General features: G+C 37.3%; 1 protein-coding gene across 1 annotated transcript; it reads left to right on the plus strand.

Annotated features, from left to right (window-relative positions):
• The first annotated feature begins 2,579 nt into the window (after positions 1–2,579).
• LOC149045225 (uncharacterized) lies at positions 2,580–8,554 on the plus strand. Its single transcript, XM_089205867.1, has 6 exons — positions 2,580–2,621; positions 2,854–2,920; positions 3,526–3,774; positions 5,741–6,190; positions 6,559–6,586; positions 7,410–8,554. The coding sequence occupies exons 1-6, from the start codon at positions 2,580–2,582 to the stop codon at positions 7,876–7,878; spliced, it is 1,305 nt and encodes a 434-aa protein (XP_089061993.1). The 3' UTR covers positions 7,879–8,554.
• The last annotated feature ends 8,208 nt before the right edge of the window (positions 8,555–16,762 follow it).

Here is a 16,762-nt window from a genome sequence, read left to right on the forward strand (position 1 = left end):
GAAAAACGATTAGAACGTAAGTACATGTTTCATTTTCGTTTAAAGCATTAGTATTTGCATGACTCCTTTACAGTGCGTTTACGTTCACATATTTAACTGCTAAACGATGGGAAAAGTATACAGCATTTCTCAATAAACAACTGGATGTCTTTAAACTACAGATGCACGCCTAATTATATTTTTATATTTTATATTTTACATGTCCTTCTGCAATCACTCAGCTGGTAAGTTGGATTTAGTTTATCTCGCGCAATTCTTATTTCTTAATAATCATGAGAAAGACATTGAATTTTTCTGTAGTCATTAAGATCCCACTTACAACCGGACCACGAATGAATTTTTTATTCTTTCTGGAGTGCATGTCGATTCAGTGTTGTAAAAGCAAAGCCAGGTTATCATCACGGGGAATTCAGAATAACGAAAACTCAATGAAGCCGGCACCCAGTCCTGGAAAATGCACGTGATTATGTGAAATCAGATTGCCTGAGAAGCTGTTGTGCACGACTGGCGTAGCAAAACTCTGATGTTACCCTGAATTACTTCTGACACCCTCATTGACAGTTTCAATCACAGAAATTTACACTGACATCCGTCAGTGTATGTTAAGTTCATTATTACGCTTTATTTCGAATTTTGAGCTCAAAGGGTGCTTTCGATATATTTTTATCGGTGAAGATTTCCATAACTGGCCCCTCATCCTCTGATCTGCTGGTGACAGCTGACGAGGAACATTCGATTCAGCAATGCTAACTCTCTACTTCCTGATAGCAACTGAATTTCGTCGAAGACCGCAAACAAAAACGTTTACGGTGTCTACCTTAGGATCATCATAAGGCCTGATAAACGCAGAACAGAAGTAAGACAAAGTTAACCATAAGTAATTCAAGGGCTGCACGCATAAAATCAGTCAAACTCTCAACACGAAACCGGCGTGAACGAGATATGCAACCATAACTAAATTATAAGCTATGCTATTTAGATCATTAACTGCTCCTCACTTCTTATCTCATCTTTTCTGTCTAGCCAAAAAGGAAGGTAACTATCAATATCATCCGTTCCTAAAAATAAATAACTCTCCTTTGGCTTAATACACATTATTGACACTCTGCGCCGGCTGATTGCTGATCAGCAAATTGAAATCGTAAATAGTAAAGAAATATCTGCGTGTGTATCAATGACAGTGAAGAAATGTAAAATGGTTTCCGTGTTTACATAGCCTGATGTAAACACGCGGGAGGTTGGGAGAACACGAGATAAGCGTAGAAAACCACGAAGCGAAGCGGATTGTTTTCCAGCTTATCGAGTGTTCTCCCAACCTCCCGCGTGTTTATATCAGGCTATGTAAACACGGAAACCATTTTATATTTCTTTTATAAAATAACTATTGAAAGAGGAACGAAAACCGCGTTTACATACGCTCATGTAAAATGGTTTTATGGCCAATCAGAGCGCGCGTACTATTTGAATCATTTTATAATTAGTGATAGCTTTTAATGTTATAATATTACTATCCAAACGATTTTACTGATGTGGACAGCATAAGTATAAAATCAATACCCGAGTTCTGCAATAAACGACATTTGTAAAATTATCATCAGACATTAGTCATATTTGGCCGATTGTTTGTTTGATTTAAAAAAATTCTGTGACATATGTACAATATTGACATACCGAACAAACTGGTTGGTTCAAATAAACAAATGAATAGATAAATGGATTAACATCTTTTCAAAATTGTTTTCTCTTTCACGGCGTTCTTTCCGGATTCATAAGCGGGTGAGTACGACGAGTTCAGTTTGTTTGCTAAGCTTATGATATGTGTAGTCAAGTATTCCAAGGCTATATTAAACCACCTATTTACTCACCAAATGTGAATCTTTCTTTTCATATTCACCTAACATCCTCGTCCTAACGAATATAACAGATTGTAAGTAGCCATGCTTGAACTGTCATGTATCAGTAGGCAGGATAAAGGGTCGATAAAGATGGTTGAACAAACGAATGGATCTCAATAGAGTGATACAGATAGGATACTCTTCTCTGTGGATCAGTGGATGTGCGGATAAAGATGTTAAACAGAAATACAACTTTTAATTGTTACAACAATTGAATTTCAACGTTTCAGGCTTCTGCCATATACTGGTGGAACTTGTACAGTAAAGTTGAAAATTGAAAAATTGAAAACGTTAAAATCCTAGTTTGTTTCTTTTAACATTTTTGCACAGTCATCCATTTGAGCAATAAGAAACAGTGTCACTCTCTCCGGCTTATAACATGATAAATCCCTGACAGATGTTAAGAGAACACTAATGATGCCTATAAATAGGGAACTGTAAGTCGGGTGATTTATAAGCTTCAAAGCCATCAATCTTTTTGACTTAGAGATGTTAGCTTGAAGTCTCCTCGGAAATTATAAATTGGGGATATAGACGATATTACGTATTTTGGTATCCTTTATGACAAGATGCAGATTAATGCAGCAAAGGAAGTAAAGAGCATAGGTAGAATGATAATATGATATATGACACTTTTCGCACAACTTGTTTTTTTTAAAGGTTGTATGGCGTGGTCGTCTTGGAATGGCGACTGCAAAGAGTGCGGTCAGTACCGGCAAAGAGTCGGTAAGTAACAAGAGGGAGTTTTGGTGAATTTGTGATTAAAAAGTGCAATCGCTATTGTTTTACAACTTCAAAAAAGTATACAGCATTTACAAACTTTTATTCAAATGGATAAACTCTTATGTATAGATTTAAATGATGGTTAGGAAGGAATCTTCAGCAGTTATTTTCAAGGGATCTTTTCTTTAATAGAAATAAGATGACTTAATCTCCAACCGTTTATTACTTTTAAAAGATTATCTGGATAACCTTACTTCTAGAATTTAACTGCTCAAGAACTTGGGAATCACGGCCTTGTAAATGTAAGTGGTTTTATGAATGAGGAGAGAGTAAAGGACTCATCTTTTGGTCGAAAAAGAGATTACCGCACAGATATCCCCCAACTTTCCTTTTAGTAACTTCCAAACTCTTTTCAAATACACTTTTTTTTTACCAACCGAGTTAGTAATATAGATTGGCCACCGCAATTAGTTCCCAAGGTAATGTCTCGAGTGTTAGCTCTGACGAAGGGCTAACGGTCGAAACGTCAGCTGAGAAAATCTTTACGGTGGCCAATTTAAATTAAATTAACCCTTAGCTCAAAGTCACTCGGTTACCTCTAAATCATCGCCTTAGTTTAAATGCTCTTTAAGCGGTTTCCCTACACCTGAGATACTCTGGACTAAGGATGGGTTGAATCTTGGTAACATCAACATTCTCACGATTAATCAAGTGAGTTATGGAAATCCTGGTCAATAACATGCAGTGCTAAAAAAAGTGAAGGGAAAAATGAATCAGCTTTTCATATGACAGTCACAGGTAAATGTTGACTTACTTTTGTTTCCTTATGTTGCTCTTCTCATTTTCTGATGTCTTTTTCTTCGTACTTTTGCCTTTTTTTAATTCTTCTTGTTAATTCTATGCCCAGGTCCTCCTGGAATTAATCCTGAGCTCAAGAATCAGTCGGTTACATATAATTCATCGCTTCAGTTCAATTGCTCTTTAAGCGGTTTCCCTACACCTGAGATACTTTGGGCTAAGGATGGGGTGAGTCTCACAAACAACAACACTCTCGCGATTCGTCAAGCGCGATTGGAAGACTCCGGCAAATACACATGCAGCGCCGAAAATAGCGAGGGGAGCAAAGACTTAACTTTCTGGATCGAAGTGGCAGAAGGTACGATCTTCATTTATAAATAGAAAGAGCTGAAGTCGCGATCAATTTGAACTTTAGTTAGATGAGAAAAAAAATCGATTCTCTGGTACCAAATCAGATTTAAGGACTTGAAACCGCAAAGTTCAAAACTGATTAAAAATGATATAAAAGTACCCAATTGATAATAACATTTAAAGAGCGAGAGCATGCCAACTTGTATATCAAATGTAAATGAATTTCGTGATCAGACACATGTAATTAATTTTTGTGCAGTTTAAACTGATTGCTTTTTGGAGCGTCGAGCAATTTTGACTTTATAGATATCATCATATTTTGTCACGGCATATAAGTCCGTTTAAATTTTTTGATTACCTTTTTTTCTGCTTCTAAAATACCAATGACTGACAAGTCATGATTTCATGTACATTTTTAGAAATGCAAAAATGTCCAAGCGGCTATCAGTGCATTGTTATCTAAGTATTTAGTCTTGAAGTTGGAAAGCAATTTTGTAGAAACACCCATGTAAACTTTTCATCGAATTGAAATTTGAAAAATCAGCGGCCAAAACTGCAAAGAAATGCATGAAAATAACCCCGCCGTTACGTCGTTATGAACTTGTACTCTTGCTACAGCGGACAATCTGAGTGTATAAAATGACAGATTTAACGTAATGTTTTCATGGAATCCTGCGCCGCAGGACAGTAGAGAAGAGACTAAGGGGGCTCAATTACAGCTGGAGCACCATTGAAACACTGACTAAAGATAGACAGGGTTGGAGGGATTTCGTTGCTGCCTTATGTGCCACACAGGCATGATGGGTAGTAAGTAAGTAAGTTTCATGGAATGCAAACCTTTTGACTATTATTGTTTAGTTACTCTTCAAAGTAAATGTGTAGTTTGACCTTGGAGAAACTGGTACTCTTTGAACATGGTGCATGGCACGGGGTGTTGATATTACACCCAAAAACTAGTAAAAAATAACGAAGAAATTAACGAATAGGGAACTAAATTGTGACCTCCTGGGCTGTGGCTAAGATAGGAAACCTTTTAACGAAGTAATATAAGTATGTCTTGATGTCACATTGGACGGACTTATACCTTCCTTTATCAAAAGTGAAGAAAACTAATTTCAAAATAAACTTGGATTAAAAATAGGCTTCGCAATAAAGTACCTTGTGTTTTTTGTAAAATACCTTACGGACAGACTTTAGATGAAGTATTCTCTACCTATTGAATTGTCAAAAGAGCTCTTGATTCTAGTTCCGTCTATGATATCCACAATTTATCCATAGAAATTTAACCGTGTCAGCTTAAGAAAATGTTGTGAGTTCACTCGAGAAAATGTAGTAAGTCCACTCTCCTCTGGAAGTGATGGGAAACCACCTAATGAAGTTGTTGTAGTACTTTACAATTTAGATGGACGATCATCTACTTGAAATCACACCCGCTACCGCAGTGCGGGAGAAGAAAGAAACTTCGTGTTGCATGACTCACTTATTGTGTTCTTTTGACACAAGGGTGCAGAAAAAAGAACAAAAGAAGACGGAACTTTATAAAGACCTTAGTTTAGAAGTTCAGCGGAGGATCTGGGGCGGTTGAAACAGTAACTACGAAATTTAAAACATAAGGGCTTCAAGCTTATTCTAAAACTCTTTCCAAACTTCACGAAACTCACAAGGAGACACTTTTCTTTCTTTTCTTTCTTTTTTTTTTTAATTTAATCCAACCTGTTCGAAGCATTCCTATTAAAGATCGCATTTGACTCGTTTTGTTTCCATATTTTTTTGTTTGGTTTTTTTTTTGGAGCTTTTCTAATACAGTTTAAGTTTTGACAATAGCATTCTAACGAATTGCCCCTTTGTTGGAACAAAACAAAAAATTAGCTCTCTATCTGAATAGTTGGTGATATTAATTTTTATTTTTGATGCCGACCAGCAAATTACTTTCCTACTAAGCTTCTTCTATTTTTATATTTCAATAAATTCAGAGACTCCCTCCAGCAGCTCACCTCCCTCCAGCAGCTCACCTCCTTCCAGTAGCTCACCTCCCTTCGGCAGCTCACCTCCTTCCAGCCGCTTACCTCCCTCCAGCAGCTCACCTCCCTCCAGCAGCTCACCTACCTCCAGCAGCTCACCTCCTTCCAGCAGCTCACCTCCCTCCAGCAGCTCACCTCCCTCCAGCAGCTCACCTCCCTCCAGCAGCTCACCTCCCTCCAGCAGCTCACCTCCCTCCAGCAGCTCACCTCCCTCCAGCAGCTCACCTCCCTCCAGCAGCTCACCTCCCTCCAGCAGCTCACCTCCCTCCAGCAGCCCACCTCCCTCCAGCAGCTCACTTCCCTCCAGCAGCTCGCTGGATTGGTACTACACTGGGGGACCTTTGGCTGCTGTCGTTTTTCTACTGGCGTTCATTTCATACATTAAAAAACGCCGTGCGACAGGTAAAATGTTATCATACGAAAATGAAATGTCTTTATATGGCAGATTGTGGCTTTTAATATGTCAGTGTTTTGGAGCACGAAGGAGCTATTTTAAGCAGGTCATATTCTGCATTTCCAGCACTGATTTTGAAGGTCCCTTTACAGTCAAGGCAAAGCCCATTACTAATCAAATTATAAAAACGTTAATATTATATGAAACTCATCACCGTGATAACCCACCTAATTCCTTCTCCCGTTGTATGACAACAGAGTCAAATATAAGTTACACGTGGTTTCTGAGTCGCAAGCTTTAACTTAATTAGTGATGTCATTCTTTCTCACAACGAAGCGATTTCTTTCATCTCTTTCCACATATCCTTTGATAATAGCCCCACCTGAGGTGCCACCTTGGCTGAAGTAAGTGAATTTTCTCTTTTTTAATGTTCACTGTTTGAACGTGTGGTTAGTTCCGAAGTTTCTAACTCTTGAATAAGTCTCAGTAGAGTCGTGATAAGCGCCATTGCTAAGCAAATACGTCTTTGTTTCAGTTTGGACCGATTAAATTTACCAGCACATGGGCCAAAATAAAAGGTTTTTCCTTTCGAAGCAACGGCAGTTTTCGAAGCCGTTCCTATCAAATTGCAGTCTATGTTTCCTAACATTCTTTCTGTTTTGGATTCGTCCGTCCTTCACTTGTTTTGACACCTTGTTTAGTACCTTTTTTTTTTGTCACCAGTATGCTAAGTTGTGGGTGGCATATTTGTAAAAAGAAGAAAAGCTTTGACCCTTCGTCACTCTTTGTTACAGAAACTACAGTTGAAATACACTCGGAGTCTTGTAGACCAATTTAAAATACCACTCAAAATATCGATTGCAAACAATACTTCCGATGGTTTTGGTTAGTATTACATTTCTCGCGTAGGAGGCACTATATTTTATATGACGTAAAATGCCGAGAAACACAGTAAGCGCTAGGTCGTCTTCATGCGAGGTTTATTCAATCTTTTTTTTTCAATAAAATCTCCTCTCTAGGTCGATGCGTCGAAAAAACAGGTTCTGTAAATTGATATCCAAATTTCACAAGTGATAATTTTCTGAAGCACTCGGAAATGAAATGAAAAGAAAAAAAAATTGAACTGAATATATAGAGGATATCTTTACCACGTTACGTTAAACCATGTTCAAAGAAGGAAAAGATAGATAAGTAACACAGATCTTGTTTTCATCTGCAATTATTCAGTGAAGGGGAAGACGAAGTCGAGATGGATCAGCTGAACGCTGTGGTTGCAATTGAAGATGGTACTACAGCTTCCCCCTTAACTACTAACTTAGAAGACAAAGCGGCAGCTGCAACAAATCTCGCCCATGAAGTGGGTAAGCACGGTGCTACAGCACATCCCTCTGTGGTTGGAATTGATGATGGTGCTACAGCTATCCCTCTCGGAATCAAAGCAGGAGAAGAAGGTTGCCTAGCATACCCTTTTGAGAGTGATAAGAAAGATATGGATGCCTTAGCGTACCCTTTGGAGAGTGATACTTTACCATCCCTTAGCGAGAACGAGGAAGAAGAAATTGTTGACTCTGTAAACCTTCTTGACGGAGAGGCTGGCGTACAAGAGTATGACGGTTATCAACTTACTGCTGCGGATACAGAAGAGAATGGAAATGACGAAGACGAGGAGTCATCTGAAGCAACTCTTCTTGTGTAGGACTGAGGCTTAAAGCAAAATTGCTGAACCTCCATGGTTGTAGTCTTATAACACTCTGTGGTAATTTGTAGTTTAGATTTCGAGAACTTCAGCCTCAATATTTCATAGATTTGATTTTAAGATGTAGTTTTAATCGTACTTTTACTTTAGTAATGCTTTGGTAGTGATGATAACCATTTTCCTAGTTTATGAATGGAGGTTATGCGGAATTTCCTTGAAAGAAAAATTTGTTAGTTTACTTGACTTTTACATTTCTTAGTTTACCGTTTATTCACTTAGAGTACTTGTCAGTGCTTTGTTGTTATTATTGACTGTACTCTGATAGAGACAGAAAAAAAAACAAAAAAAATAAAAGGAATTGCTGTTGAGACAATTTTTATAACTGATCAAGTAAGAAATGCTGCGTAAATTTGTGAGTGTTGTTCCTAGTATAAATAATATTTCTTAATCTAATTAAGAATAATTAATTTGTTGTAAAGCACTCCTTAAATGCTTTAATAAACTTACATAAGCTAAACTCGTTTTGTTTACTCCATTCATTGCAGAAAAAATTGCTGGTCTGGATCTAATTTGAAGGACACCATTAACTAAAATGACATTTAGGCTCCTTCAAAGAGTAAGATTGACGAAAATCCAGTAGCACTGCGTTAGTTCTGATTAGTGTAAGTATTTTCTATCCCCAGCTTACGCTCGCTTAGCAACCAGAAGTAGCATATTTTCAAAGCATTACTGAACCAATACATTTTATCTTTTTTGTAGACAGTAACTGACTCACCGACCTTTTCAATCGAGTTCTCTACTCCAATTTGTTGATTAGATGGACGGTATTAAGCTGATTGTTATTTCACGTTACTGCTTCTAATCATTGTCTGAGAAAAGTGTTTTAGAAGTTTAAAACATAGATGACCCCATTGTGATGATTCTTAGAGCAGAAGTTGGCTTAAGGGAGATATTCAAAGTACCAAGGAAGCATTGTTTTTTACTTTTTATTTCCACACTTTCAGACATTTCGGCGACTCGGGATATTGTGTTTGAATATTGTTGATACTAACCGTGCCTTTCTGGTGCACTACGGCAGCAAATATGTCGAGTTTAATCAAGCAATAGATGGCGTTTTCGAGAAACGCAGTCGAGCCAATATAATAATGGATTCTTATTCAGTCATTTTTCAATTTTGGTTTTTGTCACGAGCACTTACATATAACGCTAACATTGCCTAACCTACTGTTTCAACCTTCATCGTGAGAGGTACTGCGAAATAAAATTGAAAATTTAGAGAAATAGACAACGGCAGTTATTTTTTTTACTGTCCGTCGTTGTGTTTCTTGACACAAGCAAGGCCTTTGACAAAATAAACGAGGGCATTCCCGCGTGGCCTACTTCATCATTAATCCATCTGATAGAAAACAAGTAGTGCTCATAAATTCTGAGTCCCTGACCTTCTGGTCTTTAAATCCAGAGTGCCACAAGCGGTTATTCCATGACTTGTTTTATTCAGAATTTGTGTAAATGACTTTTCATATGCCCCTCAATCTTGTTTTACTGAATATTATTGGATGATTCTAAACTTCAGATTTCTTTCCCACTTCAAGGCTGGGCTAAGACAACAGGTTTTTTTCTGAGACAGGGAGTGTCCTTTAAATGAAAGTGAAACAAAACCACGATCGTCAATCAAAAGATAGGTGGGGACTCTGATATGGAGCTCAAAAATTTTGGTTTTTGCCTTTTTTTCGGTATTTACTTTTTGACTGTTCAATATGCTTTTTAGGAAGTATTTATCGTTTAGATAGGGTTTTGAAATTTCTTCACACGAAATTAAATTTAAATATTTTCATTATTTGAATCTCCCGAAAATCTGACATATTTCCATCCAATCAAAATGAATATAAAGAACCCAAAAGTAATTATTAAAACGTAACTCCGCACATCCTTCTCCATTCACCTCCACGGAATTTGCGCCCGAAAATGTTGTGATTGTTGTAGGAATAAATTATTAAAAATCATCTTTTTGTATTATTTTATCTCATAGTATTAAATTATATCCAAAAACAAATGTTCATCTAGTGCCGGTGGCCAGAGGTGAATATTTACATTTCCGCTTCGCAGCTTGGTAAATATCCACCATTAGTTAAATCCACCTCGATGGATAGTTAAGAAATAATAAATTGATAAACTTCCAATAGGGCGATTAACACCGCAACTTATCGTGATAATGCAAACATTTCAGAAAAGGCATCATTGGAAAATGGATCATTTTCCTATCCACATCTTGTAAAATTAATGTCAATGAAGGAAATATTAATAAACTTGAAAGGTCTTGGCTGGCTACTAAGCACCAGCACATACACAACAATAACTAAAGTGTGTCAATAATTGTAAATGTTTCTTTTCAAGCTAGAGTTGGAAATTCGATTCTTGGGTTGATACACGCGCATGCGATAAACACCAAACCAAATAGGATCTTTTCTTTCTTTATTCCTTTTCCTATTCCTTGGGGCGTTATTATATCGAAGCAGTCAACTGATATTATTACGTAAAGAAATCACCTAAGTATTGTGATCATAAGAATAACCTCGATTTTGGAAACGAGCACGTGGCAATTAAAAGTAATGAGTAACGACTACAAGCTAGATGACATAATCACAAAACAAATTATTGCTTACCAACGCTCGCGGGTCTTGATTACTTTATCGAGGATTACAGTCTAACTTGTCTTCTATTCAAAAACGGTCTTGATCACACGGGGTCTTATCTAGAACAGAAACGCTAACTGTAATTTTCTGTTTAAAAAGAACTAATCTCGGGGGCGTCAACCTAAAAGAAAAATACTTCGCAGCTTTTCTCGGAAGCGGTAACACTTAGCTTCAACGGAAGCAGTTACAACAATCATATATTGTTTTCCTTGGTGTTATCAAAACAAGCAGGCTGACATATCTGTCAACCAAAACTGGTTTATTTATGCGAATAAGAGTAAAGTATTTGAAAGCCTGATGACCAAATTTGCCAGTCTCTGGCTAAATACTATAACAGCTACTGATAAGTAAACACGTATAACTTCTTGAAAACCGTCAGGAGGAGAGAGATTGTGCCTTTCTGTGAGAGCGCAACCGATTTTAATGACTAAGCTTTAGAGTCATTCATCACGCCCTTAAAACCAAGACTATTACCGAAATGGCCAACAATATATTCTAGAGCTCGTGTGCATGATTTATTCGTGATACATCATGAAACATTTTACGATTTTGTTTTTGGAAGCAGATGTGAACTGTTTGTGGAAAAAAAAATTTGTTGAACATTGACAAGGGCTGAGACAAGCGCCAGTGTTTTCATCATAAAGTTAATGTTCAAGAGAACTTGAAGTTTAGCTAAATCTCGTTCTTTTCTTAACTCGTGAATTGAGCGCATGCGTAAGAGCAAGTTGTAGATATGATGTGGAGAAAGGCACTCGCTCACTCGCTCGATTGGTCGATTCCTGTAAACTTTTTTTGATTTTAGGCTTTTGAGTGCATTTGATAGTTTTTGGCGAGTAACAAACAAACGAAATGGCAACCTTTGTTGCTAAGAAAAGTGGTGGGGTGAAAAAGAAGCCCATGATAATCTTAAAAGAGTTTATATTTTTTTCGTTTTCGTACCACAAGCGGCGCCAGCGACTGGCAGGCGTGTGAGGATTCACACTGAAATAAGAGAACAACCTTCGTTTTTCATACAATTGTAATTTACAATCCTTGAACTTGAAAACAATCCGAAGATTCATTAAAAATATCACTTACTCCGAAGAGTTTGGAGTTTACAGGTGTTCAAAAGCTTTCTCTGTTATGGCGTGAGATTGTTGACAAAATCGATCATTACATTTCGTATCGTGTGATTTTTCTGTGTGAAGCAACAAACGGTGCCGGCAAGTGACGAAATTACAGGTTAACACGAAAATCAAATAATGCCTTAACAAATAATTTTGGCTACCGATTTTTAGTGAATTTTTAAAGAACAATTTTCTTTTAAATTTCAAGACAATTTGAAGATTAAAAATTCATATTACCTACTAAAATGCGAAAGTTATACACCACAAAATTGATAAATAGGCCTGAAATCCTGTTCTTGATTGTACGTTGCCTAGCACGTGACCAAAATCTATCCGGGCGGAAATCCAAAATGACGGTGGCAGTCTGGACTTAGTTATATCACTCAAAACTCGTTCCTGTTTATCTAATTTGATAGAGGGAATCATTTATGTTTTCATTAAGACAGTATTGCCTTGATTTTCCATTATTTACAATGATAGACAGTAAATTTCACTTTTCACCCACATTTACGTTCACCCTTTTCTTTTGAACCAGAAACAAAAATGATATATGTTTAAAAAACGCATGAAATCATCCACCCATGTCAAATGTAATAGCATGATCATTTCAATTGTAATGCTTTCTTATCCCAACGTTACTTTGTTTCTTCGCTACATTAGCGAACACTGAACTACTGCTCGTACTCTAAATTTGACAATCAACCACAAAATTCCCTGAACCAGATAACATTAGACATAATCCAAAAAATCATGTAAGTCATCTGTCAATTCACGAGTTTGCTCACAGAGCACTTTGATTATTCTCCAATTTGCTAATACCAAAATATAAGCCATTTAATTACCAATCAGCCAATTTGTTAGATATTTAATGTGGTCTTATTTGATATTCAAGCATGACGCATTTTAAAATAAAGGTTAGACATATTCATCTGAGGTTTTTCCTCCTGACTGTGGGGAAACGTCAGTTGAAAGAGGCCAAAAATGCAAAAGAAAGCAGTGGTTCAATGTGATTGTATGTATAGAGAAGTCAGCAATAACTGAGGCGGTGAAAAAAGCGCCGCCAGCTGGAGGACTAAGGGGACCGCACAAATGTACGAGACAACAGGGCATATCGAGTAAAGACAGGTCCATACTTAACGTTTACTTATTAATTTTGTTTATTCATGGGCGATCTTTAAACAAATATTAGAAATCCGTTCAAAATAGATAGAAATAATCAAATCTCACACAATATCTCATTGTATTTAATGGCAAAGAATCAAGAGTAATTGATGTTATGTCTTCCTCTTCTTATTATTCTCCTTCCTGTAAAGAGAACATGAAAAAGAAAAAGCAATTTGTATTCCTCCTCATATTGCAATAGAATTTTCGACTCGGTAAGTGCAATTGCATGTTAGCATTGAATGATTCCTTTATGATATTGAAACGTTTTTTGAATATGAATAATTCGCAAGAAATTCTTTCTTTAAGGACACGGAAGTTTTTCCACATAAATACAGGCAACCTTAAATCACTAACAACAACAAAACGTCCTGGCTGTGTCCTTTACTGCCTTTCTCATTTCTGTGATTTTCCAACAGTAAAGAAAGGGATTCAGACATGAGTTCAGATAACTTAAATTTTTCATAAAGAGCCACAGAGCATGAATTGCTGATCCACTAAGTACTGTATGTCTCAATATCGACACAATTTTAAAAGAGGTATAGCATGCCACTAAAGCCAATTGCACCCAAAATATTCTGAAAACTGTTTTCTGATATTGTTTGATCTTTAGTTGAACTCTTCCGTTTAATCTTGTCTCGATGAACCTTTTGCTGTCCTGCACGTACTCTTCCTCTTCCTGTACCATTTACCCCTGCTCCTTCTTTTTTGGCTCTTCTTGTCCCCGTTGTTGCGCCTGCTTCATCTTTTCCTGCTCCTATATCTTCTCCTGCGTTTGACCGTCCTTCGCCAGGGTTTTCTTCTACTTCATGAGCCTGGTGCCACTGTAATCTCAGGTGGATATTTACGTAGCGAAACACGGAAGTAACCAGAAATGCCACACCGGCCACAAAAACAGCAATCTCCGAAACCATTTGACTCCAGACACGAACCAATCCGCATGAAACAGCAATTATTCAGCATAAAAGTAAAACAGCTTGAGTTCGCTTTATTGTCACAACTTGTCTGTATCTCAACCTCAAGAACAGAACAAGAAGTCTGTCAACACTGATGACTGTTGATGTCAACACAGTCACTCCAAAAAAAAACATAGTTGGATATATAAACAACCTCTTCGACGTAATACAAAATAACTATGTTGGTGTTGCCAGGATCAGTGTAAAGAAATAAACCAGTCACGAACAGAGGTTGTGAAAAAAGACCCACTCAAAGATCGGTAGCGGCTAGACATTCAAACAAGACCTTTGCAGCGGGATGCAAAGAGGACACTTTATAAAATGTTAATAGAAGCAGAACATTACCAAGAGATGCAGTGAAGGAGAGGACAATGTTGAAAAATGCTACCACTCCAATTGGTTATTGTGAAGATAACTGGCTTGTGAAGATCGCCATAGAAGCTCATGTTCAGACTTGTAGCTCTGTCTCTCCCTCTTTTGGCAAGAAATGAACCTTTATTGGGGGATCCGTATTCGATGTAAGAGTATTATTGTTTTGTTGAAAATTTTAACAGTTTCTATTGGATAAAAAAATTCCTCCAGTCGTCTGATTTTCTTATGACAAATGTTGCAGTATAATTAGACTTGTTTTTAGCTCTATCGTGTTTTTTTCAAATTCTTCGAATTTTCATCATGTTTAGTAGGCGGGTGCCACATATATTTCATGTACTTAATGACGTAGAATATGTGAATTATTTTTCGCTGATACTTTGTAGAGCTCGAGCTTCCTCAACAAGTCAGCTTTTCTTTTCAGTTCCTGACCCATCTGTGTCTTTGCCCCTCTTAGCTATGCTCGTTTTGTTTTTAAGGTAACATATTTGTGGTTCCTTTATGATAAGCAAATGCTTTTTAGATGAAAAAAATTTGCATAAGATACTGACGTTTAATAACATCGAGGTCAACTCTCATAAAATAAAGGCATCCCTGAGCCACAAACAACAACAAAACGCTCTGATTGTCTTCTTTACTGCAATTCTCACTTCTCTTTTATTTAATTTAATGTTATCAATTAAGTTGATAACGTAGACTAGCTACCGTACGCTAGTTTCCTTTTATTCATGACAGAGAAATTAATTACTCTGCCGCGAGTGTGTTCCCTAAATTCAGAACTCATTGGCCAAAGCCAATTTGCCGGCACGTCAAAATTGAGTAGTGGTTCTCTTTAACTTAGCGAAAAACATAAGCGCAAGGCTGAAAATCTTAGCACAATATCAATTTTTCCTCTAAATGAAATCGATTTGGAACTGAAGAGAAAACACAACTTTAAAATTAATTAAATTTGCTTGGAAACGAGTAGGCTGTGGTGTAAGGAAAAAAAGTGTTACCACCACAAATAGCCAGCTGAAAAGAGACAATTACCTCCGTGCTTCTTTTGAAGTAAAAATGAAAAAAAATAAGCCTCAGGAAACATCGGAAAATCACCATAGGAAAAGAAAACAAAATGATATCGACCGAAAACGCTTCAAATGTGTTTTTCTTGAATAGAAAACACCCCTTCTGCAGTTGAAAATCTTACATGGTTGGAGAGACTGAAACATCACCACCTGGCCATTTCGGAAACTTGATTCGTTCTTTGGATGTTTAGTGTGGTGCTCAAGAGGAGAGTTCTCAACGCCTTTAGCAATGAAAGAGTGGTAACTGCTATAAAATAACATGGAGAACCTAGCGAAGAATACAAACCAACCAAGAATTGATATTTCGTTGCTTCACGGGCGTATATGATCGAAGTCTTATTATTTTTGTTTCGTCATTGATCTTAAAATTTCCATTACAGCCACTGTGGGAAATGGTCTCATTCTTTACCCCCTCTACAAGATTTCTTCCCTTCATCCATCATCAAAATGTTTGTTCAGTAATCTTGCATGCACTGATATCAGAGTTGGACTCATTTTCCAGCCGTCTCATCTTGCTGACATAATTTCCCAAGAACACTCCCCAATTTGTTACCATGGCTCGCTTATCAACCGAACCTTGGGAGTCATTTTCTGCGGCGTGTCTGTCCTCACACTGACTGCAATAAGTACAGACAGACTTCTAGCTGTTTCACTTGGGTTGAGATATCGACAAGTGGTAACTCTGTGGCGAGTAAGAGTAACTCTAGTCCTTTGCTGGCGTGTTTGTATTACAAGAGGAATAACAAACAATTCCATCCTCCCTATTTATTTGATAATCAGTAACATGGGTGTAATTTTATCGATGATGACTTCTACGTTCTGCTACATAGCATTTTACATAAAACTCCACCGTCAACAAGCTCAACTCCAGGACCAAAAACCAACTTGAACAACTTAACAAAGGTAAAAGTCAACTGGACGTAGAAAGATAAAACTAAACTATCATTCCCAAATTGTGTGATACACGTACATTTTTCAAAGATAAAAACATAACAGAATGACGTGCTCATAATTGAGTTGAGTTAACAACCGAAAGATAGAAACTTAAAAGCCGCGCTTCAAAAAATTGCAGTATCACCATCATCATCCGAATCATCATCGCCAGATATCGTGATTTCAATTTCGTTGTCATCATCATCATCTTTATCGTCATCATCATTCTCATCATCATTCTAATCATCATCGTCATCGACATCGTCATCTTCCTCGCCACCTTCGTCGGATTCTTAGAAGAAAAAAGGCATTGAGTCGTTATTTTGTTGACCTACATCAAACACGTGTTGCGATAAGTTACGTGTTCTTGAAGTATGTTCTGAAAGTGATTTAAAGTTCATCTTTGCTTTGGTGCCTGGAGGCACTAAAGTCCACAACCGAACAAAGTGCGGGATTTTGTATGCAACCCGAATTCGCATCCAAGATGGCAGTTTCACTTCGCTTTGATTGGTCCGTTCCCACGAATATTGATGTGAAAGTCCCTCAAGATTCTCACACCTGCTCGTCCTCGTCATCAGCCTTACGCAGCCGCCCGACTTCGT

Source organism: Pocillopora damicornis, chromosome 5 (assembly GCF_964200805.1).
Source record: "Pocillopora damicornis chromosome 5, jaPocDami1.2, whole genome shotgun sequence".
Classification (NCBI taxonomy): Eukaryota; Metazoa; Cnidaria; class Anthozoa; order Scleractinia; family Pocilloporidae; genus Pocillopora; species Pocillopora damicornis.

What these genes read in the sequence shown, in the direction of transcription:
- LOC149045225 (XM_089205867.1), top strand. Translation starts at nt 2,580, where the DNA reads ATGGCGACTGCAAAGAGTGCGGTCAGTACCGGCAAAGAGTCG. An exon ending in GGAATCACGGCCTTGTAAAT is followed by an intron (nt 2,921 to 3,525) that starts GTAAGTGGTTTT and finishes TTCTATGCCCAG; the next exon opens with GTCCTCCTGGAATTAATCCT. An exon ending in TAAAAAACGCCGTGCGACAG is followed by an intron (nt 6,191 to 6,558) that starts GTAAAATGTTAT and finishes CTTTGATAATAG; the next exon opens with CCCCACCTGAGGTGCCACCT.